Source organism: Hypomesus transpacificus, chromosome 11, assembly GCF_021917145.1.
Source record: "Hypomesus transpacificus isolate Combined female chromosome 11, fHypTra1, whole genome shotgun sequence".
Classification (NCBI taxonomy): domain Eukaryota; kingdom Metazoa; phylum Chordata; class Actinopteri; order Osmeriformes; family Osmeridae; genus Hypomesus; species Hypomesus transpacificus.
In genome coordinates this window covers 2453900-2479318 of record NC_061070.1, presented here as the reverse complement: position 1 = coordinate 2479318, position 25419 = coordinate 2453900, and the positions used below count along the sequence as shown (strand labels likewise).

The 25419-nt window shown below is 48.5% G+C and overlaps 1 protein-coding gene across 2 annotated transcripts in view; it reads left to right on the top strand.

The window, feature by feature from the left end:
- Window positions 1-1555: 1555 nt before the first annotated feature.
- Window positions 1556-25419, top strand: part of tarbp1 (TAR (HIV-1) RNA binding protein 1) — a 32037-nt gene continuing 8173 nt past the window's right edge. The window contains exons 1-21 of one of the 2 annotated variants that reach the window (XM_047028796.1): window positions 1556-2575; window positions 6881-6981; window positions 7159-7228; window positions 7696-7850; window positions 8047-8099; window positions 8328-8425; window positions 8550-8685; window positions 13407-13503; window positions 15467-15556; window positions 16077-16242; window positions 17139-17405; window positions 17621-17718; window positions 17825-17968; window positions 18769-18998; window positions 19210-19429; window positions 19756-19944; window positions 20073-20272; window positions 20454-20525; window positions 23602-23722; window positions 24583-24693; window positions 25065-25214. In XM_047028796.1, the coding sequence (XP_046884752.1) occupies window positions 1615-2575; window positions 6881-6981; window positions 7159-7228; window positions 7696-7850; window positions 8047-8099; window positions 8328-8425; window positions 8550-8685; window positions 13407-13503; window positions 15467-15556; window positions 16077-16242; window positions 17139-17405; window positions 17621-17718; window positions 17825-17968; window positions 18769-18998; window positions 19210-19429; window positions 19756-19944; window positions 20073-20272; window positions 20454-20525; window positions 23602-23722; window positions 24583-24693; window positions 25065-25214 (3729 nt within the window). In that variant the 5' untranslated portion in view covers window positions 1556-1614. Of the gene's footprint in view, window positions 2576-6880; window positions 6982-7158; window positions 7229-7695; window positions 7851-8046; window positions 8100-8327; window positions 8426-8549; window positions 8686-13406; window positions 13504-15466; window positions 15557-16076; window positions 16243-17138; window positions 17406-17620; window positions 17719-17824; window positions 17969-18768; window positions 18999-19209; window positions 19430-19752; window positions 19945-20072; window positions 20273-20453; window positions 20526-23601; window positions 23723-24582; window positions 24694-25064; window positions 25215-25419 lie in introns of both variants that reach the window. The other variant, XM_047028795.1, reaches the window with a different exon arrangement.

Below are 25419 nucleotides of genomic sequence, written 5' to 3'. Positions count from 1 at the left end.
TGATAAAGTGATAAAGCCAGTTATCACTGAGGTCACCTCAGACCAGGTGCAGCCTTCCCCGAGGTCTCCAAACACCACTGCTGCATCCAGATTCTCAGAAGAGACTTTGAGCATCCTGCTGGAGGTGGAAGCTCCCAAGGTGAAGCCTGAACTCTCAGGTGAGAAACCCAGCGTGGTCATCGACTGTGTCCCAGCAACCACTTCTGATCTCCAGCTCCAGCACCCCATGGTGAGACACAACAATCTATTGATGTTCGGAAAAATGTGTTGTAGGATTTCTATTTTTTTAGGGGGATGGGGTATATCAACTTTGTATCATGATAAATGGCATTGCAAAGTATTGTTATTCATTCTGGATAATGTATTTGGTTCCTACTGTAGGGTAGAAGTTGTTTCTGTTCTCTGACATGGTTCTGTGTCTCTAGACCATTCAGGTTCTGGGAGATGTGTGCAGAGACGTGCCAGAGGAGAACCGTGGTGAGTATAGGCCTTCTTGTTGACCTCGAGTTTCTTGTGAAGACGTATTTGTGTTCTCCTGTGGCATGCAAAGAGTATGAATAATAATCAAAGTGTTGTCTTTTTCAGGTGTCACTCAGAACATTCTGATGAAGCGTAAGATAGGAGGCATCCGTGGATTCTTCAGGCGTGTTCGTAAACTGTTTTCCTGCTGCTGCTGCAGCCTCCCCACAGAGGAAGACTAGCACCCTCCCATGTGGACCATCTGAGTCATCACACTAGCTGACCAACACATTTACACAACAGTTTAAAATGCAGTTGTAAAGATGTGTCTTTTATTTGTATATTAAAGTATAATCATCCCCAAATACTTAGAGAAAGTGGATTTGTCCTCTCCTTTACTTTAGAGTGTCCCTATAGAATGTGTAAGCCTCTTGTTTATGGATGTATAGACCAGCTATCAAATCAGCCAAGCTGGGTAATGAATCTCAGTGAAGGAAGTCTCTTGTGGCAGCATTTTCAGATTTGGCCCAAGTTCAAACAACTGTAATTCAGTCGTATTTTGACATATCTAGGTAAACATTTGCACAGTACTTCAGAGTAATGTCATCTTGAAGCCTATTAGGAGGTTTGAAAAACCATCAGTCAAAGTGACATTAGATTATTGACACATGCTTGAGGAAATGTGTACATTTACATAAATACACCCATGAGGTCATGAGTTATTGGGTCAAATAGGTTACTAGAATAATAATGAAGAATACTAACAAATACAACAGTGTTCCTCCTAACGGAGGAATCTTAAATACAAAACAATAAAGATGGTGTTAACTCTTTGCAATAATGAGCTTTTTTCTTCAGCCCAAGGTGACTTTTTTAATATTCCCTTCTAATGAGTTTCTATTTGTGAGCATACACGTTATCATGGGTCTTTACAAGTGAGAAATATATTTATGGAATAGAAGTAAAACCATACACGTCTTCTCACATTTTAAATGATCCCTACTATCCGCCACATCCCCACAAAGCCACATACACAAGTTAGTTCCGAATTTGCACCTTATATCGCGAGAGTTCACTCCTCTGACGTCTAAGGAAGTTTACATTCCGCATGGAAACGCGTGGATAGTTTTACTGTCAAACTGCACACTGCTTGCCATGTCGGCTATACTAATCGAGGCTGTTTTATCATGCTCCCCTAATCATGAAGCGTTGTTCAATGCGTTGTGTTGGCCCAGTGATGCCTGGCCGGAAAAAGAGAGAATAGAGGCACTTGCAGCTTTCATTGATGGAATCGATAAACAGTCCGACACGTCCACCGGAGGCAAAATTAGCAGGAGGCAGGACGTTCTCGTGAGGGTTGAATCCATCATCTGGAAACAATGTATGCCTCTACTCTATAAAATCTCTAGTGAGTGTAAGGTATGTAACGGTGAGCAAGACTCGCGTAGTAAGGAAATGACAAGTGCCGTGTGCCGGTTACTTAGCATTTGCATCGCCCTATGTGATAGCGGAGTTACTGCACAGCTGACCCGCTCCGTTCTACCGACGTTGCGGCAGTCAAACGGAGACACCGACGACGAGTCGAATGGCGACGAACGGCTACATATTGACCTGGCCATCGAGGTCTTATCTGTCCTGCTCCCCGCTCTCTCAGCAGACGAACAGCTCTCTACAACAACTCTCACATGTGCATTGTCTTGCATCAGAGTCGCATCAGACGCCCTGGTCTCCAAAATCACGGTACGAATTCTGTTCACCCTCCTCACCTGTTACAGCGAAGAGAAGTTGGCAAAAACACTCCAGTTTGTTTTGGACGACCTGTGCCGCTGGCACGCCGGTGACAGTTCCCCTGTGGCGACAGAGCGCGCATTGCTGTGTTTGACAGCTCTCTCGGATTACCTGCTCGCTCCTGTCAAACCCACCAACACGCCTCAGAGTCCGGCCTCTGCGCGACCGGACCCCCGCCTGTCGCTGCAGTTTTGGAGGATCCTTCAAGACGGGCTAACGCATAGAGACACCGTGTCACGGAAGCGCGCGCTCTACCTGCTGAAGAGGTGCGTCGCGCTGTCAGAGGAGGAAGGACAGGAGTGTCCCAGAGGACCTGCGTCTGGAGAAGGTGAGAGAGAGACTTTTTGACTTCAAATATACCTATATTGGGCAGTCAGAACTCAAATCAAATGTATTTGTATAGCCCTTTTTACACGCAAGCATGTCACATAGGGCTTCACATACGCCCATAGAACTGCCCCTCAACCAACCTAAACCCTCAAGGAAGACAAGGAAAAACTCCCAGAAAAACTCCTAACAGGAGAACAAATTTAAGAAACCTTGGAAGGAGCCATTCAGAGAGGGATCCCCCTCCAGAGGCGGTTGGCGAGAGAGAGGAGCAGAACACAAGCTAAACATAGTCTTACAGTGTCAATGGGTTTTGAAACACCAAAATCGATGGTTCAACTTTATAGATGTAGGACAGGACCGGGAAACTCGCTGTTGGCCGTCATGGAGACTGGTTTCCGATTGACAACCAGGTCCAGCGTTGGTAGACCGACGACCAGGCAGGTGCTAAAAGCTCAAACCCCCCACACCACAAGGGATGTGTGTGTGTGTGTGTGTGTGTGGAGGGGGGGGGGGGGGGCAGAGATGGGAGAGTAGGGATTAGAGAATGCCAGGAGCAGCTAACAGTTACAGTCGTAATAGAATGGGATCCCCACCGGTCAAGTGTGGACTAGTGCAACGATTTAACAGAGCAAAAAAAGTATTAGATGCAGCCCCACACACCAAGAGCCCCTCTCGGTTGGAACATGAAATCTGTTCCAGGGGAAAGAACTCTAAAATAAGTTATACGAATAAGGATGAGAAACAACCCGTCCCCTGTTGTCTCCAACTAGTAACAGAGACTATAACAGTAACAATATACAGCAACGGAAACTATAACAGTAACAACATACAGTAACAGGTTTACTTTATTTGTAACATCTAGATGTAACATCCAGATGGGACAGTATGAACATAAAAGGTATAATTACAATTTAAAAGTTACATGTGATACACACATAGGCAAACACACCCCAGATTTACATAGAATGTAAATACTTACCTTTAACAATCGTAGAATTGACTAAACAAGAACATTTTTAACCTAATTTTAAATGTCCAAACAGGATCAGCCTCCTTAATTGAGAGAGGTAATTTGTTCCAGAGAAGAGGTGCTCTACCTCCAGCTGCTGTTTTTTTCTTAATTTTGGGAACCACCAGATAGCCAACATCTTGAGATCTAAGTGTCCTTGCGGGGAAATAGGGTGCAAGGAGACCGGAGAGGTGTCAATCCATGCAGAGATTTGTAAGTTAGTAGTAATTAGAACTGCCCGTTTCACCACACCAGCCATTTGTTTTACTCATATTCAAACAAAAACCCATTCCACTTACAATATTACATTTCCAAATAAAACTAACAAACTAAGCAAAAACCTTCCTATTCACAACTTCAGCTCTAAACACCCCTCCATATCCACTGTGCACGAGGAACCCCTCACCCCCCCCCACATCAACAAACTCACATCTTTCCCACCAGCTTACAAGAACTCAATACGCAACCTTGCCATGACCAGCCCCAGCAATACTGCCTTTGCATCGTGTGACCCTACTCCCAAACGCCTACTCTTTCTGGTCTTCCATATTGCAAGCTTGGCCTGCCCAAATAAGAAGTTCACGAGGCATGCTCTCCTCTTCTCTGGAACTGTGCACCCGAGTCCCCCTAGAAACAACGGCACTGAACTCCCACAAAGCCTCCTACACAATTCCTGCAGCACCTGAAACAGGCTCTGTAACCTGGAACACTGGCTAAAAAGATGCCCAACATCCTCCTCCTGATCACACAAAAGACATTCCCTCCCCACTGTAGGATCCAGGTGTGCCACGTGTCTGTTAGTAGCGATAACCCCGTGGAAAATCCTCCACTTCAGATCAGCTGTGCGTTTCTCTGTGGGAGGCTTATGCAGGGTGTGCCAGCATCCTATCAGGGGTGAGTCGGTTCCTGAAAATCCAGTCCACTTAGAGGGCCTAACCTCCAACAGTGTCCTCTGATGTCGCACCTTGACCGATATCAAGCAGAAGGCCTTCCTGTGCACTTGCTCCAGGGCCCCACACCCGGCCACCCCGAAAGACAGGATCGATTTTCCCGGCTCCTGCTCCTGCTGATTGTCCATTAGAGCCGCCGCAGTAACGGGCGGAATAAAACCATCATCCTCCAACCGTCCCTGATCCAGCTGTGCTGGGTATTGTAGCAAATGTATGTACGATCTGGGTAGGGCCCGCCAAACTCTCCAGAACGTTCTGTAACAGCCAGAGAGACCTGATACCTGTTGCTGTCGCTATATCCTCCACTGATCTCCACCCGACCACCGAGACAAGGTCACTAAGGTTCGTCATTTCCACAGTCACGCTGCCTGCCTGTAGACTCCTGGACTGAAACAGCCCTATCCTCGAGCGAGTTGTGAAACAGTGGCTCCTGCCACACCCACACCCCCAGTGAGGACAGGTCTCTGGTTATTGTCAGAGTCTTCTGCCATGCCAGCATCAGAGACCGGTAAAAAGGAGTTAGCTCCACCAAATCCACTTCTCCAGGGTGCGTGTGGAACAACTGTCTCTCATAGTTGAGCCCCCCAGCCCTCCTTAAAAGGGCCCAATCAACACCCCTCCACCTCACATGTGGATGCGTCAGTCTGTGCAGCTTGGAACCGAAAGGCGTCGACTCTGCTTTTCAAATCCACCCAGCCCTGACCCCCCTCCCGCACTGGCAGGTACCAAGCCCTGACCCCCCTCCTGCACTGGAAGGTACCAAGCACTGACCCCCCTCCTGCACTGGCAGGTACCAAGCCCTGACCCCCCTCCTGCACTGGCAGGTACCAAGCCCTGACCCCCCTCCTGCACTGGCAGGTACCAAGCCCTGACCCCCCTCCTGCACTGGCAGGTACCAAGCCCTGACCCCCCTCCTGCTCTGGAAGGTACCAAGCACTGACCCCCCTCCTGCACTGGCAGGTACCAAGCCCTGACCCCCCTCCTGCACTGTCAGGTACCAAGCCCTGACCCCCCTCCTGCACTGGCAGGTACCAAGCCCTGACCCCCCTCCTGCACTGGCAGGTACCAAGCCCTGACCCCCCTCCTGCTCTGGCAGGTACCAAGCCCTGACCCCCCTCCTGCACTGGCAGGTACCAAGCCCTGACCCCCCTCCTGCACTGGCAGGTACTAGCACCAACTTCAGCCTGTTGGCCAAACATGTTGATAAGATCTTGTAGTCCAAACATTGAGACACAGGTCGCCAGTTCTTGAGCAGCCCTAGATCACCCGTCTGGGGCAGCAGTGACAATACTGCCCCCCTACAGCGGCTTGGTAGCATGTGTTCCCCAAACGCCTCCTGGTAAACCTCCAGTAAGTCAGGCCCCAAAAAGCCCCAAAAGTCCCTGTAGAACTCAGCTGGCAGGCCATCCAGCCCTGGGGACTTCCCCACCGACAGCTGCTGGACTGCAGCAGGGAGTTCTTGGAGAGTGAGTTCCACCTCCAAGGCTTCCCTCTGGTCTGACCTGGGGCCAGTTGTTCAAAAAGTTTAATCTGGATCAGAATTATATGGATTTTGAAATCCCTTGTTTTGCTATTCAGGGATCAGGTAATCCATTTTACTTTTGTGCTGGTTTTCTTTTTTCAAAGCAACATTGAATTGGACAGTCAAACTGCACATTTTAGAGTGACCTTTTATTGTGGCCAACCTAAGGCACACCTGTGCAATAATTATGCTGTCTAATCAGCATCTTGATATGCCACACCTGTGAGGTGGATGGATCATCTCGTCAAAGGAGAAGTGCTCACTAGCACAGATTTATGCTGGGGACACACCACAGGATAATCGGGCCGATTTGGTCCCTTCCGACAATCCTAGGTAACATATGTCCCGATTATCTTGATGGTTCCGCAGATTTTATCAGATGTTCCCTTGGTGTGAGGTGTGTTAAGAGTGACCACACACTATAGGAGCAAAACGGCTAAATCTAGGAGTTTCGTTTGTGGTATCTCACAGTTTGAAAACTTTATAAGATTAAAACACTCGTATAGTGTGTCCCTAGCATTAGACAGATTTGTGAACAATATTTGAAAGAAATAAGCCTTTTAGGTATGTAGAAAAAAAAGTCTTATCTTTTGAGTTCAGCTCATGAAAAATGGGGGCAAAAACAAGTGTTGTGTTTATAATTTTGGTCAGTGTAGATGCATAGATAGACGGTGACAGAGAGACTGATGGATAGATGGATATTGAAAACAATAGAGAGATGGATGTTATGAGAGGAAGAGGATTGGGGAAGCCCACCCCTGTGAGTTGTCTGTGTGTGCTGAAACAAGCAGCCCCCGGTTGACTGTGCGGTGCTCCTGGCAGGTGAGGAGGTGGTGTTCAGGTGGGTTCCTGGGAGCAGCAAGCTGCTCAGGGCCTTCTGGGAGGACTACGCCCTGGTCATGGAAACTGTGGAGGAAAACCAGGTACAGCATTACTGTCTGTCTGTCTGTCTCTCTCGCTCGCTATCTCGCTCTCTTGCTCTCTCTCTTGCTATCTCTCCCTCATTCTGTCTCTCTTTCTCCATCTCTCGCTCGCTCTCCACCTGTGTCAGGTCGCTGGCTCTGCGTGTTGCCATGGTTACTAGCGTGTTCTCCTCCTAGATCCATGTGGTGCGGCCTGTCCTCTCCAGGGTGGACTCTCTCATCCAGACCACCGCCAGGGAAAGCCAAGGTAACACAGACTTCAGCCCTGAGAGGTGTGTGTGTGTGTGTGTGTGGAGTAATGGGTCAGCCCTATGCTGTCATCTCAGCCCTTTTTCTTGTGTCTCTTCCTCTCTCCTCTCCTCCCCTCTTCCCATTCCTCTCTCCTCCCCTCCCTCTCTCCTCTGTCCTCCCACCTCTCTCCCCCTCCTCCCCTCCCTCTCTCCCCCTCCTCCCCTCCCTCTGTCCTCCCACCTCTCCTCTCTCCTCTCCCCCCCTCCTCCCCTCCCTTTCCTCCTCCCCTCCCTTTCCTCCTCCCACCTCTCCTCTCTCCCCCTCCTCCCCTCCCTCTCTCCCCCTTCTCCCCTCCCTCTCTCCCCCTCCTCCCCTCCCTCTCTCCTCCCCTCCCTTTCCTCCTCCCACCTCTCCTCTCTCCCCCTCCTCCCTTCCCTCTGTCCTCCCACCTCTCCTCTCTCTCCTCCGTCCCTCGGCCCACAGCGTGCCTCCTGCCTGTGCTCCACCCCTCCTGGCTGCTGTGTGTGTACCAGCGTATGTTCCACAGTGAGAACAAGGCTGTGATGAGGGAGGGGGTGAGCCACCTGCTGGGCCTGCAGACCTCCACCCTGCCTGCCTTCTCCCAGACCTTCTCTCAGGTGGGTGGGAGGAAGGGGGGGGGGTGAGGGGAAGGGGGGAGACGGGTGTTAAAGTGTGTGAGAGGGAGTGTGTTTGCTTTCGTTTCAATACAGACAGACATATTTCAGTGTTTATGCCCGAAGGTTTCTCTTAAAAGGCCATGTTACGTCTGTGTGCGACTGACTCGGTGAAGTCTCACCTGCTCTTGTTCTCCAGTTCATCGTGGGTCCCTTCATGGATGTGCTGTCTGAGAGCTCCCTCTTCCACAGGTGAGGAAACATCAGTAGACTGATAGGCAGAAAGACAATGTCTTTCATGTTATTTCCCTCTGACAGCTGTGTCTGTGTGTGTGTGTGTATCTGTGTGTCTGTGTGTATCTGTGTGTATCTGTGTGTGTGTGTGTGTGTGTATCTGTGTGTGTGTGTGTGTGTGTGTGTGTGTGTGTGTATCTGTGTGTGTGTATCTGTGTGTGTGTGTATCTGTGTGTGTGTGTTCAGGAGCCAGGACCAGTGTGTTGGGGAGTGTCCAGAGCTGGGGCTCAAGCTCCAGAGCTTCCTGGTGTCGTTCTTCAGAAGCCTGCCAATGGAGAACAGAGGTACACACAAACACACACACACACACACACACACACACACACACACACACACACACACACAGACCGACACTCACACTGTGTGAATGCTCTGTATTATTGTAATGAACCTCCCCTCCCCTCTCAGGGTCTGTTCTACAGCAGCTGGTCCAGAGACTGGCCTCCCAGCACTGGTGCTCTGTACCAGTCCTGTTTGTGTCCCAAGCCCTGTCCCTCCTGCCCCCCGGCCCCCTCCTGGGCCCCCAGACCCTGCAGGCCCTGAGGTACCCCCCTGCTGGCCCCCCTGCCTGCCCCCTCCAGCACAGAATCTGACTGAGACTCCGAGCGTCGGAAGGTTCTAGACCAACTGACGTTTTTAGTTTAAAGTTTTCAATTTTTCCTGTCAGGTGCACAGATCAACACAAGGTCAGACTGGGCACTGAAATTATTGGGACAAGACAACACAAGCAACCTAGCATAACATAACATATAAGTATTAAGAACATGGATAATGTAACCCTAGAGAAGGGCCCTGAGTTCTTATTATTAACTTTACTAACTAAATATCATTTTGAATTCCTTTTAGTATATCTTGAATTTATCAACTATGAAATTAACTAGTGTACTTTATGGTCTTATAGTATATAATTATCCAACTATAATCATTTTCACCACTAATCTTTAAAGTCTTAGGTATTCACCTCTAAATACAATAATAAACCATAATGACTTTACATATACAATAACATTACACTCACAACTCGGGTACATTTAAACACAAACCACATTTAGTATGATTCAACATTCAAATGACAAGTTCAATACTTTTGAATCAATGTACCGTTTAACAATCGGCTTCCAGTATATAACCATTCACACACATGCCGGCTGGCCTAGTTAGAGCAAACAGCAAACCCCCCGTTGCAGGCCTGTGTCGATGCTCGGGTGGGGTGAGACCCAAACTGACTGGTCACTTCACTCTGTTAGCAAAATAAAAGAAGGTACATTAAACTGTTGGTGATCTGTGTCTGTTATGCACTGGTTTCAGCAGAAGAAAAGCAGGATAGAACAGAATGGCGTTGTCCACGTGTGTAGTCGATACTGCGTAGCTAGGCTATTCCACCCAACGGAGTTGGCACGATGTCCGGGCAGCTCCGATCGTCTGGCGTCCGCTATATTAAACACTTCAATTTGTTGCGTCCACGTCGGCAAACAACTAACTTTGTAACCCTTATGTTAGCAAAACAGTGTTCAAAGTCCAAGTTCCAGGGTTAACTTTCCAGCTAAACACTAGCTAAAAGTCCATTGACTATACTACAGTAATGAAAAGAATCACGGTTCGATCACAAACGATCATACATACAAACGCTAAACTTTGAGTAGAAGATTTCTAGGCTGCTTGCCCATGCAACATAAATGTCTCTTATACCATGGTCTGGGTGAATACTCGATTCTGATTGGCTGCAGGGGTGTACATTATAGGGTGATAACGGACACCTACTCTCTGCGTCATTGCTGAAAAACTGTCTTTTCACCGTTCTAAATTATTCCGCTGGCTACACAGGAGCCTGTACAAAATATCTTAAATAAGTAACCATAACAACAGTGACGTAGTCAAAGCCTCCATTTACAATTGTGAAAGACTTTAACAAGCTAACTTGTATTTACAACAATGAGTGACTTCAATATTTATTTTAACCTATCTGAAAAATGTTTCTTTTCTGAATGTAGTGTGTCAGTGTCACGTAACCGCTCATCTCACATCCCATTCGCTATTCACCTTGCTAATCTATCTACTTCAGACAGTCTGCGGGCAACACGGCAGTAGCAGCAACTCTACACATGGCCGATTATTTTCTTCTTAAAAATCTTGATTTTATTTGGGGACAATGACATGGCTCGATAGCTGGCTAGTCTTCTTGTTAAACATACTGTCAAATTATAATCACAGTTTGGAGAAATTGTCCATTTTGATGCGATCATCTCACATCCATTTGCTATTCAACTCGCTCCACAGGCTGCGGCGATACTGTAGCCTAGTACAGTATATAGCCGATATTGTTCGTGAAAATCTTGATATTGATTTTGGGACAGTGACATGGCTGGTTAGCTAGCAAATGTTATTGTCAAACATACAGTAAAATTATATTTACTGTTTGTCAACCGTACACAATGTTATTGCCTTTGAATCCTGCTAGCATAACGTTAGCTTTTGGGCTAATAGCTCAGCCAAAGTAAAGCCGGTGTTGGTTCTATGAGCTGAGCGGACTATAAATATCAGAGTTGGCCAACGTTGAAAAACGTTAGATTTCTATTGGAAAACGCCTTAAAACATTAATTAATGTTTGTAAAAAAAATCTTTGGCAAGTGACCATGGTATAAGCAGGAAAATGCCCTTCGAGGTGTCCAATATCACCTGAAAATGGACTCCGCGGAAGCAACCCGCTCCGCTGCGCGTCGGACGGTACACGCCTCCACATCGTCCATTATCAGGTGATATTAGACACTCGTCGGGCATTATCCCTTACTTCTTTGACTATCGCGTTGACAATCACGAAACTGAATGTTACACTTCTGTACAGTATTCACGAACTTGCTCCTACCGCTTTCAACCATGAGCGGGGTTCAACTATCTTCTTTCTTTTCTACATTTTTAGTCTACAATCTTCCTGTTTCTTACCTCAACCAATCAAAACAAACATTCAGATAGCCTAAATCATTGTCCCTAGGTACTAACATTTAATTCTCACAAAGAAATCTTTCTAAACAATTTGACCAAAGCAAATTTAACATTATTAATTGTAAAGATTAAATATATATTTATAACCATTGAACTGTAACCCTTTTATTTAAAACAGGCCATCTTCTCAAATGTATTTATTACAACCAAGTATTTGTATAACTATACTTTCCACTGGGTTACAATTACATCTATGATAAACTCAAATAAAATAGAATCAAACTAGAGGGGGTACAATTTCTGGGGAAATTGTAGGGTGTGCTTGCTTATTTGCAGGGGTCCGTATTTAAATTACATTTTACAACTGATATTTCTGTATATTTTATATTAAAATGCATAGCCTTCTTATTATTTATTAAGATTACAAAGATTTAAAAGCATATTTTTTTCTGCTCATGTACAACTCAAAATACTAAGAGTGAATAGTAGAATGAAATAGTCTTGTCATTTCCCCTGCAAGAGGGAATGGTGATCAGCAACCTCATAGTTGAATCAAAACGAATATATTTGGCAGACCAGTGTAAAAATGGACCTAATCTCTATGATTTAAACGTCATTGTAAGTTTTTCCCTTCTCGTGATATTTTCAGGCATTTAGCCTACTCATATTGCATTCATTCATTAATAAAGAACCCCCTTTGAAATTTATTTTAACAACAACGTTGCCAGCAGTAGGTATCTCAGATGGAATCGCGATTCAAATAGTATCATCTGCTAACTGAAAATATGCCCCCAAAACGTAAATAAGCTTGACATTTACTTGGGGGAAAATCACTAATTCATAAAAATGTCAGTGGTAGCGATCATCGTCAGTAACAAGGCAAAATGCGATATAGCCCTGCTGTGTGGAGAAGCTGCCCCGGTAAATTGTAGGCTTCAACTACTACTAGACTGTCTCGGTAGCGATTGCGTTGGTTGAATTCGATTTAACGTTACTTCCGTTGTACGGTCTAGGCTGAAATGAATTATTTTCATGAACAGATTGAAGTTTAGGCTGTGGCAATGAAGTTCAGGTTAGTAGTCACTAGTCAGATAGTTTCACCTATTGAAAGACTTTTGATTTAAGTAAGGGTAGTGCCCAACATCATTGACTTCCTACGTAGGCTACTGTAAACAGCTGTGGAGATGCTTTTTTTAGCTACTAACAGTACAGCGTTGCAGTGAGCTACACTGGTTTGAAACCACAGGTAATGATAATTCCACCAACAAATCGTTTACTTGTAATCTAATGTCATAATAAATCCTACAACGAAAATGTAATTGTGAGGAATGTTTATTTTAACGATTGAAAACAGATGCATCATAGACCGCTGTAGTATGTGTTGCCCGGACAACAGAGGCTAATGTCATGATGCTAATGCTTCAGTGAAATAGTAGACTAATGTTTTCGAAAGTAGATGTAACTACTTCCTTATATCAGCTTATATTGTTTTTCATATCACAAAGTAAAATCAGTAAATAGTTATCACCCTGGCCTATTTGCTTGTGGCGTTTCTGCAGCTCCCTTGCAGTAAAGCAGTTAGCCTAGCTATCTCCCAGAAGTTAACGAGCTGCTAAACTAATGTTCTGCTAGAGGTAGTCACGCGATATTTCGTGACGTTAGTGACGTCAGTGACTGTGGCTAGCAAGTTAGCCACCGTTAGCTTCACTTTTGCCACAAAAACTTAATTAAAACCTAAACCGTGCAACGGAACATAAATCCCAATAGAACCAACGCAATCGCGACCAAAACGAACCTTTTGACATCGACGTTCTCTATGTAGTCCAAATATTGACTGAGCCTTAGGGGCGCGAAAACAAACAATAATAAATATATATGTGAGATAACAATGGTTTGTGCTCGCCGAAAGGCGAGCACACCCCAACTAAAATAATAGTTATAAATATCCCAATTTAATTTACAAAAAGTATGCAATATACATAATATACACTATACACTAATACACAGAGGCCTATACTAACCTCATAGACCTAAACTAACCTAGACCTATCCTAGCCTAAGACAAGACCTATATTAACCTAAGACAAGTGGGGTACAGTTAGTGCAATAGTGCAGATGATTGAGCTGATGTATTGAGCTGAAAGTGACAGTGTTTAAATTGATCTGTGAGAAATGTATCAATGTCCATATCAATCCATTCAGAAGCCTGATGACCCCCTTAGCTATCTGGAGTTCCTGTGTGAGATGATGCCAACTTAGCACCTTGGTTTAGCGTGGTTCTTGTTGTTGCTATGGATACGAGTGTCCCCCCATGCTGTGTTGCAGGGAGGTGCTGCGCTGCACCATGGTAACGCACCAGGTCCTGCTCAGAGGGGCTGCCCAGTGCTTCCTGCTCAGCAGCGCCCTCTGCCTGACTGATGTGGTAAGACAAGGATGTGCAGCCACAGGGCTTCTATCCCTAACTCTATGTTCTATCCACAGCGACATAGAAATCATTAGAGTGGAAAGTAGAGCAGAAGATCTGCAATGGACTTTAGCTGAATAATATACATGTCGGAGAACAACCATGCCAGAACAACCTAGAGCTCAATGCTCTCAAGACAGTGGAGATGGTTGTGGACTTCAGGAAGAACACAGCCCCACTCACCCCCATCACCCTGTGTGACTCCCCAGTCAACACTGTGGAGTCCTTCCGCTTCCTGGGCACTATCCTCTCCCAGGACCTCAAGTAGGAACTGAACATTAGCTCCCTCACCAAGAAAGCACAACAGAGGATGTACTTTCTGCGGCAGCTGAAGAAATTCAACCTGCCAAAGACAATGATGGTGCACTTCTACACAGCCATCATTGAGTCCATCCTCACCTCCTCCATCACCACCTGGTACGCTGCTGCCACTGCCAAGGACAAGAGCAGGCTGCAGCGTATCATCCGCACTGCAGAGAAGGTGATTGGCTGCAATCTGCCTTCCCTCGAGGACCTGCACACCTCGAGGACCCTGAGACGGGCGAAGAAGATTGTGGCTGACTCCTCCCACCCTGGACATTCCCTGTTTCAGTCACTCCCCTCTGGCAGAAGGCTGCGGTCCATCAGGACCAAAACCTCACGCCATACAAACAGTTTCTTCCCTTCCGCTGTTGGCCTCCTCAACAAGGCCAAAGCTCACACTGACTGAATGTCTTTAAAAACTTTTTACATTTTTCACTACACTCAATTCCTGTAATATTTGTATTTTATATTGTATTTTATATTGTAAATTGGCAACTTAAATTTTACTTATTGTATATTTTATTTTAATTGTATTCCACATAGTATTGCTAGTTTATGTATCCTTAGTATAGTTAGACCACATATTTAAATTTAAGATTCCTATATGTTTACTGTATGCACCTTCCTGCCAAAGCAAATTCCGTGTCTGTGCAAACTTTCATGGCAAATAAATCCCATTCTGATTCTGAGCTGTAGCATTGGGTAAAGATACGTTGAACATCTAGGTGTCAGTGCCTTTTAAAATTGCGAATCTTTTAAAAATGATCATTATTTATTACGGCTGTATTTAATGGTTTTGTGTTGTGATGCTCGTCTTGTTGTGAAAAACATACTACCAATTTTCCAAGTTACGAACAGCACTGGAACTCAGCAAAGTTTGACGCAAAGTGTTTATTAGATTTCAGAGTGACAGAGATTCCAAAAAACGTGAGCGTGATCCCGGGATCAGACTGAAGTTTTCTCCGGACATTTCACTTATACAGTTTTCTCCTTATTGTATGGTAATATGGTACAATACTTACACAGACATTGTGCATTCTTACCCAGCGGGTCCCTTGTTTTAGGGGATTCAAATTCCAGGTACTTTCCTTCATAGACAATTCTCCCAATGTAGGCCCTCTGTGACCTTGAACAGCCAGCTAGACTTGGCTCCTGGGGCAAGGCCACAAATATGTCTCATAAGTTATAGCTGGGCCTTCCTGGTTCTTATGGAAGCACACACACATTCTTCTCCAACACTTAATTTCTTCTACAATTTTTTAGGGGTAAAAATTATTAGTCAACAGCTTTGCATCTGGTTTCCAATAATATAGCTTATACTAATATGGTTTCCAGTAATATAACATATACTAATATGGTTTCCAGTAATATAACATATACTAAAACGTGATTACAAATTTAATTAAATCCATAAATATTACCCATCTTTATAATTACAACAGTGTGATGTTTTTTCCACAACAGTCTCAGCCAGGACACTCAAAATAGATTTCTCTCGATCTCAGTCTTTTTTTCGAGTTAAATAAAAGAATGAATGACAAAAAAAATCAAACTTAATGACATGGATGTTTAGGCCCGACCTTGACTGATGATGATGATGAACAACTGTGTGTTCCAGAGTTCAGTCACCCTGGATGATGTGTTCAGTTTGCTGGTGCACTTCCCTGCCAACGAGTCTCTATGCCGAGGTACCGGCCTGTGGAACCAGGTGGGTTGTGTGTGTGTGTGTGTGTGTAACATCTCGTGTGTGTGTCCTCCAGGTGTGTGTGTGTCAGTGTAACATCTTGTGTGTGTGTCCTCCAGGTGGGTGGGTGTCAGTGTAACATCTCGTGTGTGTCCCCCCTCCAGGTGTGTGTGTGTCAGTGTAACATCTCGTTTGTGTGTGTGTCCCAGGTGTGTGTCAGTGTAACATCTCCTGTGTGTGTCCTCCAGGTGTGTGTGTGTCAGTGTAACATCTTGTGTGTGTCCTCCAGGTGTGTGTGGGTGTAACATCTCGTGTGTGTGTCCTCCAGGTGTGTGTGTGTCAGTGTAACATCTCGTGTGTGTGTCCCCTCCAGGTGTGTGTGTGTCAGTGTAACATCTTGTGTGTGTGTGTGTCCCAGGTGTGTGTGTGTCAGTGTAACATCTCGTGTGTGTGTCCTCCAGGTGTGTGTGTGTCAGTGTAACATCTTGTGTGTGTGTGTGTGTGAGTCAGTGTAACATCTTGTGTGTGTGTGTGTCCCCTCCAGGTGTGTGTGTGGCTGGTAGACAGCGAGGGCAGCTTCCGAGCCTGTGGCTCCAGCTCCAGGGTGGAGGCAGGGGAAGGAGCTGGTCCTGCTGCCCCAGAGAGAGACTCCGTTCTGGGCTACGTCCAGAGGCAGATGGAGGCCTATCTCCGGGTCCCAGCCTCCACAGGTCAGGTCAACTGAAACGTTTCCATCTGTCCAGAATGTGTTGAGGTCAGTTAGACACACAGTTCAGAATGTGTTGAGGTCTGTCAGACAGCCAGTTCAGAATGTGTTGAGGTCTGTCAGACACACAGTTCAGAATGTGTTGAGGTCTGTCAGACAGCCAGTTCAGAATGTGTTGAGGTCTGTCAGACACACAGTTCAGAATGTGTTGAGGTCTGTCAGACAGCCAGTTCAGAATGTGTTGAGGTCTGTCAGACACACAGTTCAGTATGTGTTGAGGTCTGTCAGACAGCCAGTTCAGAATGTGTTGAGGTCTGTCAGACACACAGTTCAGAATGTGTTGAGGTCTGTCAGACATACAGTTCAGAATGTGTTGAGGTCTGTCAGACACACAGTTCAGAATGTGTTGAGGTCTGTCAGACACACAGTTCAGAATGTGTTGAGGTCTGTCAGACACACAGTTCAGAATGTGTTGAGGTCTGTCAGACATACAGTTCCAAGACTGATGGAAAAAACACCACAGTTTTTTATTGCTGTAAATCTGGCGCAACAATAACATCTCAACTACAATGTTACATAGTATAGGAAAAAACACAGTTGATCTTCAGTTCAACATCAAACCTTTTGCCAGCACCTGTCTGTGTCAACACCTGTCTGTGTCAGCACCTGTCTGTGTCAGCACCTGTCTGTGTCAGCACCTGTCTGTGTCAGCACCTGTCTGTGTCAGCACCTGTCTGTGTCAGCACCTGTCTGTGTGATCACCTGTCTGTGTCAGCACCTCTCTGTGTCATCACCTGTCTGTGTCATCACCTGTCTGTGTCAGCACCTGTCTGTGTCAGCACCTGTCTGTGTCAGCACCTGTCTTTGTCAGCACCTGTCTGTGGTGTGTTTGTCCTGCAGACCAGACTGACTGCCTGCCAGACCCAGGGGAGGCAAACATGCTGGCCACGGCCATCCTGCTGTGGGCCGACATGGAGGACAGGAGGGAGGGAGGAAGGACTGGAGAGAGGCTCCCAGCTCTCCTGCTCCCCCTGGTGGCCACGCTGGGGAGACTCAGCACCAACGTTTACCTGCCTCTCAGAAAGACAGACAAGAGCCTGCAGCTGCTGCTCCGCCTCCTCCAGCTCAGACACGCCCCCTGTCGCCCAGCAACAGAGGAGAGGCAGGGTAGGTGTTTCTATGGCAATGGCCAGGTGTTCTCTACTCTTCTTTCTATATGTGGGGCGTTACAACGTGCTTCTTTCTGTATGTGGGGCGTTACAACGTGCCTCTTTCTGTATGTGGGGCGTTACAACGTGCCTCTTTCTGTATGTGGGGCGTTACAACGTGCCTCTTTCTGTATGTGGGGCGTTACAACGTTCATGTTGCCGCGTGTTCTTCAGCGGACCACGTGGCCGTCGCCATGGATGCGCTGCTCGCGGGCGTGGTGGAGTCCATCCAGGAGTTTATCCTCCGGAGACTAAGTGGAGAGCTGCAGGAGGTACCTTCACACACACACACACACACACACCATACTTTCATACACACACACACTACACACATACACACCAACGTGTAACCCAGTAGAGGTGTGTGTTGTCCTGCAGCTGTGTGACATGCAGAGAGCAGAGCTGTACCTGGTGCTGCTGAGGGAGCTGCTGTTGGCCTCCACGCTCTCCAGCCTGGCCTCCGCCTGCCTCCCCCGTCTGGCCTCCGCCTGCCTCCCCAGCCTGCTCTGCCCTGCCTCGCACGTAGGGCCCGCTCTCACACACACTGGGTCGTTAACACGCTCGGAAAACACTTCTCATAGAGATCATGTTCGGTTTACATTCCCTTGGGGTATGTGATGTGGAAATAACACCATACTGTTGTCATTATGAAGATGGGTAATGATTATGGATTTACTGTAATCTCTTTTTAGTGTATGCTATTCTATTGGAAACTAGATGCAAAGCTGTTGACTGATTTATTGTTATCCCTAGACAATGGTAGAAGAAATAAAGGCCAAAATAGGAAGATCTGGATAATCGGGGCTGAGTGGGGGAGAAGAATATATGTGTGCTTCCATAAAGAACCAGGAAGGCCCAGCCATAACTTATGAGACATACTTGTGGCCTTACGCCCAGGAGCCAAGTCTAGCTGGCTGTTCAAGGTCACAGAGGGCCTAAATTGGGAGAATTGTCTATGAAGGAAAGTACCTGTAATTTGAATCCCCTAGGGCAAGGGACCCGCTGGGTAAGAAAGCCTAATGTATATGTAACCAACAAGTATTGTACCATATTACCATACAATGGGGAGAAGACTATAAAAGTGAAATGTCCAGAGAGAATTTCAGTCTGATCCTGGGATCACGCTCACGTTCTATTGGGTATCTTTGTTGCCTGAGGACCAATAACACACTTTGCATCAACCCTGCTGAGTTCCAGTGCTGTTTTTAAACGTTGAGAATTGATTGAAGACGTACAGAACATTTGTTACATCAAATGGTACTTATTTCGTTATTTTCTCTCTTTCTCTCTCTTTGTGTGTGTGTGTGTGAATGTGTGTCTAGATCCCAACTGTAGCCAGCCAGGTGACCAAAGCCGTTGCCATGGCATCGCTGGCCATGCTTTGTGACCTTGCCAACCAGGATGTCATCAACAGCCAATCAGAGACCGTGTCTGTACTGTTGTCACTCAAGGGCTTCTTCCACCCCCCTGCCTCCCCCTCGTCCCCCTCTGTCCCCCTCGGCCTCTTCAACCAGACCCTGCTGAAGCCCCCCGCGGCAGGCTCCTCTGCCCGGTCAGTATGCTGCCTGGACCAGGGGCCAGCCTAGGACACATGGAGGCGTGGCTGGAGGAGTGGATGTGTTGGGTGAAGATGGGGGGAGGGGGGGTGGGGGAGATTGGCGGGAAAGGGAGAGAGTGCATAGGAGGGGAAAAAAAGAGGAGAGATAAGCTAGCTGATGTGCTCTGTCTGTTAGTCTGAGTCTCCACTCTCCCTCTCCCCCTAGCTCTCCAGGGCCGGGTGTCTCCCTGCAGGATTGGGGCCGCATGGCGGCTCGCTTTACCCGGGACCAGTGGGTCTGCCTGGGCTTCCTGAGGAGGGCGGGCCCCCCACTGGCCCCCCCTGGAGCCCCCGGGGCCCTGCAGGCAGCTGTGGAGGCGCTGGCCCTGCTGCCCAGCCACCTGGTGCTGCCCGTACTGGCCTTCATGGAGGCAGAGCTGCCCCAGGTCAGCGCCCAGCGTGGTGGTGGTGGTGGTGGTGGTGGTGGTGGTGGTGGTGGTGGTGGTGGCTATAGCCGTTGTGATATTAAAGTGTGTTACAGAAAGTTAGTAAAGGAAAGAGTGTTTGCTCTGTACCTATCTCAGGTCTCGTATAGCACACACACTAACAGGATGAAGGGATATAGATGGTGGGTAACCACGGGCTAACTCAGCTGTGCCCAGCCACTGGCCAACTAATGTCACTGTTAATGCGACGCACTCACTGCTCAGCTTGTGGCTCCGTAGAGCAGGTGCAGCAGGGTCGCTGAGCTAGTCGTCCCTCCGTCCAGCAGGTGGCGCTGTGTGGGGAGGAGGTGTGTGCCGAGGCGGTGCGGCGGTCCTGGGCGCTGGTCCAGGCCCTGAGCAGCAACCCCCAGGACTTCTGGCCCACCCTCCGGGCCTTCACCCGCATGGCCTACAGCCCCCCGCTGCTGGGCCTCTCACACACACAGGCCCCGCTGCTCACACACACACTCAGAGAGGTGAGAACACACACACACACATCCTGTTAGGACTAGATGAGAGAAGTGCTTTTCACTGACTGACTAGGGGTTTCTATCTTTGTGTGTATGTATGTATGTGTGTGTGTGTGTGTGTGATCGCCATGTAGATCTCTGCTGAGCTCATAGAGCTGTCTCAGATCAAGACGGGGGTGTTCAATGTTCTGATCCAGCACTGCTGCGACACCTGGACCACCTCTGACACAGGAAGTACCTCCCAGCCCAGCCCGGACACAGGAAGTTCCCTGCTGCAGTTGGACATCCTGACAGAGGCTTGTGTCTACGGGCCGGTCTTCAGGAGAGACCAGAGGTGCTTCTAGCCTGCTCCTCTCACTGTGGCCGCCAGAGGGCGATAGAGGACAGGTTGTTCCTGTGTTCATGCATTTTATTCTCCAAAGAATTTACCTCAAAACTCAAGAGACCTTTTGTGCGCGTGTGTGTGCGGGTGTGTGTGTGTGTGTGTGTGTGTGTGTGGGTGTGTGTGTGCGCAGGTTGATCCAGGAGGTTCAGAGCTATGTGGAGAAGCTGGGAGAGCAGTGCTCAGCCAACACTGTGGTCCCCAGGTCTGCTACACACACATATTTTTTTTATTTTTTTAAGTTTGACAAGTCGTTAAATAACAGTTTACAGTTTACAGTTTAGTCATTTAGCAGACGCTTTTATCCAGAGCGACTTACAGTAAGTACAGGGACAAACCCCCGAGGCAAGTAGGGTGAAGTGCCTTGCCCAAGGACACAACGTCATTTTGGCTTGGCAGGGAATCGATCCGGCAACCTTCTGATTACCAGCCCAACTCCCTCACCGCTCAGCCATCTGACTCCCGCTAAAATAAGTTTGTCAAGTCGTTAAATAAGTTTGTCAACGAATACTTGTGACAAAATGAACACTAAATCCTTTATCCTATATATCATATTTCTTATAATCTGGTCTGGAACACATTCCATTCATATTCTGACTACAATCCAGATACAAGGGATGGTCCGCTAACATAGAGTTCTCCCTGGTCTCTCTCTCTCCCTGGTCTCTCTCTCTCCCTGGTGTCTCTCTCTCCCTGGTCTCTCTCTCCCTGGTCTCTCTCTCTCCCTGGTCTCTCTCTCTCCCTGGTGTCTCTCTCCCTGGTGTCTCTCTCCCTGGTCTCTCTCTCCCTGGTGTCTTTCTCCCTGGTCTCTCTCTCTCCCTGGTGTCTCTCTCCCTGGTCTCTCTCTCCCTGGTGTCTCTCTCCCTGGTCTCTCTCTCTCCCTGGTCTCTCTCTCTCCCTGGTGTCTCTCTCCCTGGTGTCTCTCTCTCCCTGGTGTCTCTCTCTCCCTGGTCTCTCTCTCTCCCTGGTGTCTCTCTCTCCCTGGTGTCTCTCTCTCCCTGGTGTCTCTCTCTCCCTGGTGTCTCTCTCTCCCTGGTCTCTCTCTCCCTGGTGTCTCTCTCCCTGGTGTCTCTCTCTCCCTGGTCTCTCTCTCCCTGGTGTCTCTCTCTCCCTGGTCTCTCTCTCTCCCTGGTGTCTCTCTCTCCCTGGTGTCTCTCTCTCCCTGGTGTCTCTCTCCCTGGTGTCTCTCTCTCCCTGGTGTCTCTCTCCCTGGTGTCTCTCTCTCCCTGGTCTCTCTCTCCCTGGTGTCTCTCTCCCTGGTGTCTCTCTCCCTGGTCTCTCTCTCTCCCGGGTGTCTCTCTCTCCCTGGTGTCTCTCTCTCCCTGGTCTCTCTCTCTCCCTGGTCTCTCTCTCTCCCTGGTGTCTCTCTCTCCCTGGTCTCTCTCTCCCTGGTGTCTCTCTCTCCCTGGTGTCTCTCTCTCCCTGGTGTCTCTCTCTCCCTGGTCTCTCTCTCTCCCTGGTCTCTCTCTCTCCTTTGTGTCTCTCTCCCTGGTGTCTTTCTCTCCCTGGTGTCTCTCTCTCCCTGGTCTCTCTCTCTCCCTGGTGTCTCTCTCTCCCTGGTGTCTCTCTCCCTGGTGTCTCTCTCCCTGGTCTCTCTCTCTCCCTGGTGTCTCTCTCCCTGGTGTCTCTCTCTCCCTGGTCTCTCTCTCCCTGGTGTCTCTCTCCCTGGTGTCTCTCTCCCTGGTGTCTCTCTCTCCCTGGTCTCTCTCTCCCTGGTGTCTCTCCCTGGTCTCTCTCTCTCCCTGGTCTCCCTCTCTCCCTGGTGTCTCTCTCCCTGGTGTCTCTCTCCCTGGTGTCTCTCTCTCCCTGGTCTCTCTCTCCCTGGTGTCTCTCTCCCTGGTGTCTCTCTCTCCCTGGTCTCTCTCTCCCTGGTGTCTCTCTCCCTGGTCTCTCTCTCCCTGGTCTCTCTCTCCCTGGTGTCTCTCTCCCTGGTGTCTCTCTCTCCCTGGTCTCTCTCTCTCCCTGGTCTCTCTCTCTCCCTGGTGTCTCTCTTTCCCTGGTCTCTCTCTCCCTGGTGTCTCTCTCCCTGGTCTCTCTCTCTCCCTGGTGTCTCTCTCTCCCTGGTGTCTCTCTCTCCCTGGTCTCTCTCTCTCCCTGGTGTCTCTCTCTCCCTGGTGTCTCTCTCTCCCTGGTCTCTCTCTCTCCCTGGTGTCTCTCTCTCCCTGGTGTCTCTCTCCCTGGTGTCTCTCTCCCTGGTGTCTCTCTCTCCCTGGTCTCTCTCTCCCTGGTGTCTCTCTCTCCCTGGTCTCTCTCTCTGCCTGGTCTCTCTCTCCCTGGTGTCTCTCTCTCCCTGGTCTCTCTCCCTGGTGTCTCTCTCTCCCTGGTCTCTCTCTCTCCCTGGTCTCTCTCTCTCCCTGGTCTCTCTCTCTCCCTGGTGTCTCTCCCTGGTGTCTCTCTCTCCCTGGTGTCTCTCTCCCTGGTGTCTCTCTCTCCCTGGTCTCTCTCTCCCTGGTGTCTCTCTCCCTGGTGTCTCTCTCTCCCTGGTGTCTCTCTCTCCCTGGTGTCTCTCTCCCTGGTGTCTCTCTCTCCCTGGTCTCTCTCTCTCCCTGGTGTCTCTCTCTCCCTGGTGTCTCTCTCCCTGGTCTCTCTCTGGTCTCTCTCTGGTCTCTCTCTCTCTGGTCTCTCTCTCTCTGGTCTCTCTCTCTCTGGTCTCTCTCCCTGGTCTCCCTCCCTGGTCTCCTACCCTGGTCTCTCTCTGGTCTCTCTCTCCCTGGTCTCTCTCTCTCTGGTCTCTCTCTCTGGTCTCTCTCTGGTCTCTCTCTCTCTGGTCTCTTTCTCTCTGGTCTCTCTCTCTCTCTGGTCTCTCTCTCTCTGGTCTCTTTCTGGTCTGTGTCTCTCTGGTCTCTCTCTGGTCTCTTTATGGTCTCTCTCTGGTCTCTCTCTCTCTGGTCTCTCTCCCTGGTCTCCTACCCTGGTCTCCTACCCTGGTTTCTCTCTGGTCTGTGTTACTCTGGTCTCTCTTTGGTCTCTCTCTGGTCTCTCCCTGGTCTCTCTCCCTGGTCTCCTACCCTGGTCTCCTACCCTGGTTTCTCTCTGGTTTCTCTCTCTGGTCTCTCTCTGGTCTCTCTCTGATCTCTCTCCCTGGTCTCCGACCCCGGTCTCTCTCTGGTCTCTCTCTGGTCTCTCTCTGGTCTCACTCTCTGGTCTCCTACCCTGGTCTCTCTCTGGTCTCTCTCTCTCTGGTCTCTCTGGTCTCTCTCCCTGGTATCTCTGGTTTCTCTCTCTGGTCTCTCTCTCTGGTCTCTGGTCTCTCTCTCTGGTCTCTCTGTCCTGTGTGTCAGTGATGACAGGGATGAGCAGGCTCCTCGTGTGTTTGTGCTGGGGTTCCTCAGCGGTCTGGAGCCCTCCAGCCAGCAGCACCAGACCCTGATGGAGGAGCTGGTGCTACGTCTGCTGAGGAAGGTACAGAGCACACACACTTTCTCTCTCTCTCTCGCTCTCGCTCTCTCTGCAGTGTTTCCCACAGATTAGAAATCTAGTTGTGGCGGGGAGGGGGTGGGTGGGGTTGTCCGACCGGGGGGGGGGGGGGGGGGGGGGGGGGGGGTCGTAATAATTCCTTCGTTAATAATTCGTTACACAGTTAATTTGTTAATCATTTGTTACATTAAACATTAATCCAAAATGATTCACACCTTCACAAAATTAACAACAACTAACATATCATTTCTGCATTATGCATGTAGCAACGCTAGTGCTAAACAGCTATTTAACTGGTCGGCTCCATGACGCCGGGTAAGTAGCTAGCTCCTGAGACTTCTCACCAAAAGAACGAAGGGGAACCTTCGAGTAAGGTACCTAGCGAAAAGTAACCTCAACTTTCCTCGACTTTTAGCTACGGCACTAATGCTGAAGGCTCGCTGATATAGCTGTCGGTCTTACTAGAACGGCGTATGTATGCATTGTTGCTAACGTGTGCTGACGTTGTGACTGTGTGCATATGTGAGAAAGACGCATGAGTGACAGAGAGACGGAGGGAGAGCAGGGGAAAGGAAATGCAGCTGAACGAATACGCTGGGTGTTTTAACCTAAATAACCATACATTTTTTTTTACGAAAACGCAATATGTGGCGGCCGGTGTTGATTCTGTTGCGCACCGCCACAAATTAGTCTATGTGTGGGAAACACTGTCTCTGTCTCTCTATCTCTCTCTCTCTCTGTCTCATACACTCACACACACACACACAGTTTACCGCAGATACACACAGTCTACTGGACAGCAACACACACACAACGTGCTCTTCTTCTCTCTCTCTTGTTTTTAGGATGAGGAGATATCCAAGTCCAAAACTCGTTACTATAGCAACTCCCTTCAACACCGTGTGAAGAACCGAGTGTGGCAGACGCTCTTGCTGCTGCTACCTAAACTGAGAGAGGTACACACCCACACACACACACACACACACACCTTGCTGCTGCTGCTGCCTAAACTGAGAGAGGTACACACCCACACACACACACACACCTTGCTGCTGCTGCTACCTAAACTGAGAGAGGTACACACACACACACACACACACACCTTGCTGCTGCTGCCTAAACTGAGAGAGGTACACACACACACACACACCTTGCTGCTGCTGCTGCCTAAACTGAGAGAGGTACACACACACACCACACACACCTTGCTGCTGCTGCCCAAACTAAGAGAGGTACATACACCTACACCACACACACACACACCACACACACACCTACCCTGAGTGTGTGTGAGTGTGTGCTTATCTGGTTATCGACGTGTGTGCAGGAGTTTGTGAACACCATTGCAAGGCGGATCTTCGAGGCTGGATTCTGCAGCAACCAGGCGTCTGTCAAGTACCTGATGGAGTGGATGATGGTTCTGCTTCTGGTCCGCTTCCCAGCACACATAGACAAGCTCTGGTCTTGCTTTACTCTGGTGAGGCCCTGTACTGAGACACACACACACACACACACACACACTGAGAAACACACACACACATACTCTGACATACACACACTGACATACATTGAAACACACACAATACGACACCCACACTTCTCCAGTACTGCTAGTGGAGAGCACAGGACAGCAGAGATGTTCAGGCCCAGGAGAGATGAAGGTCTGTCATCTGGGTTCACGG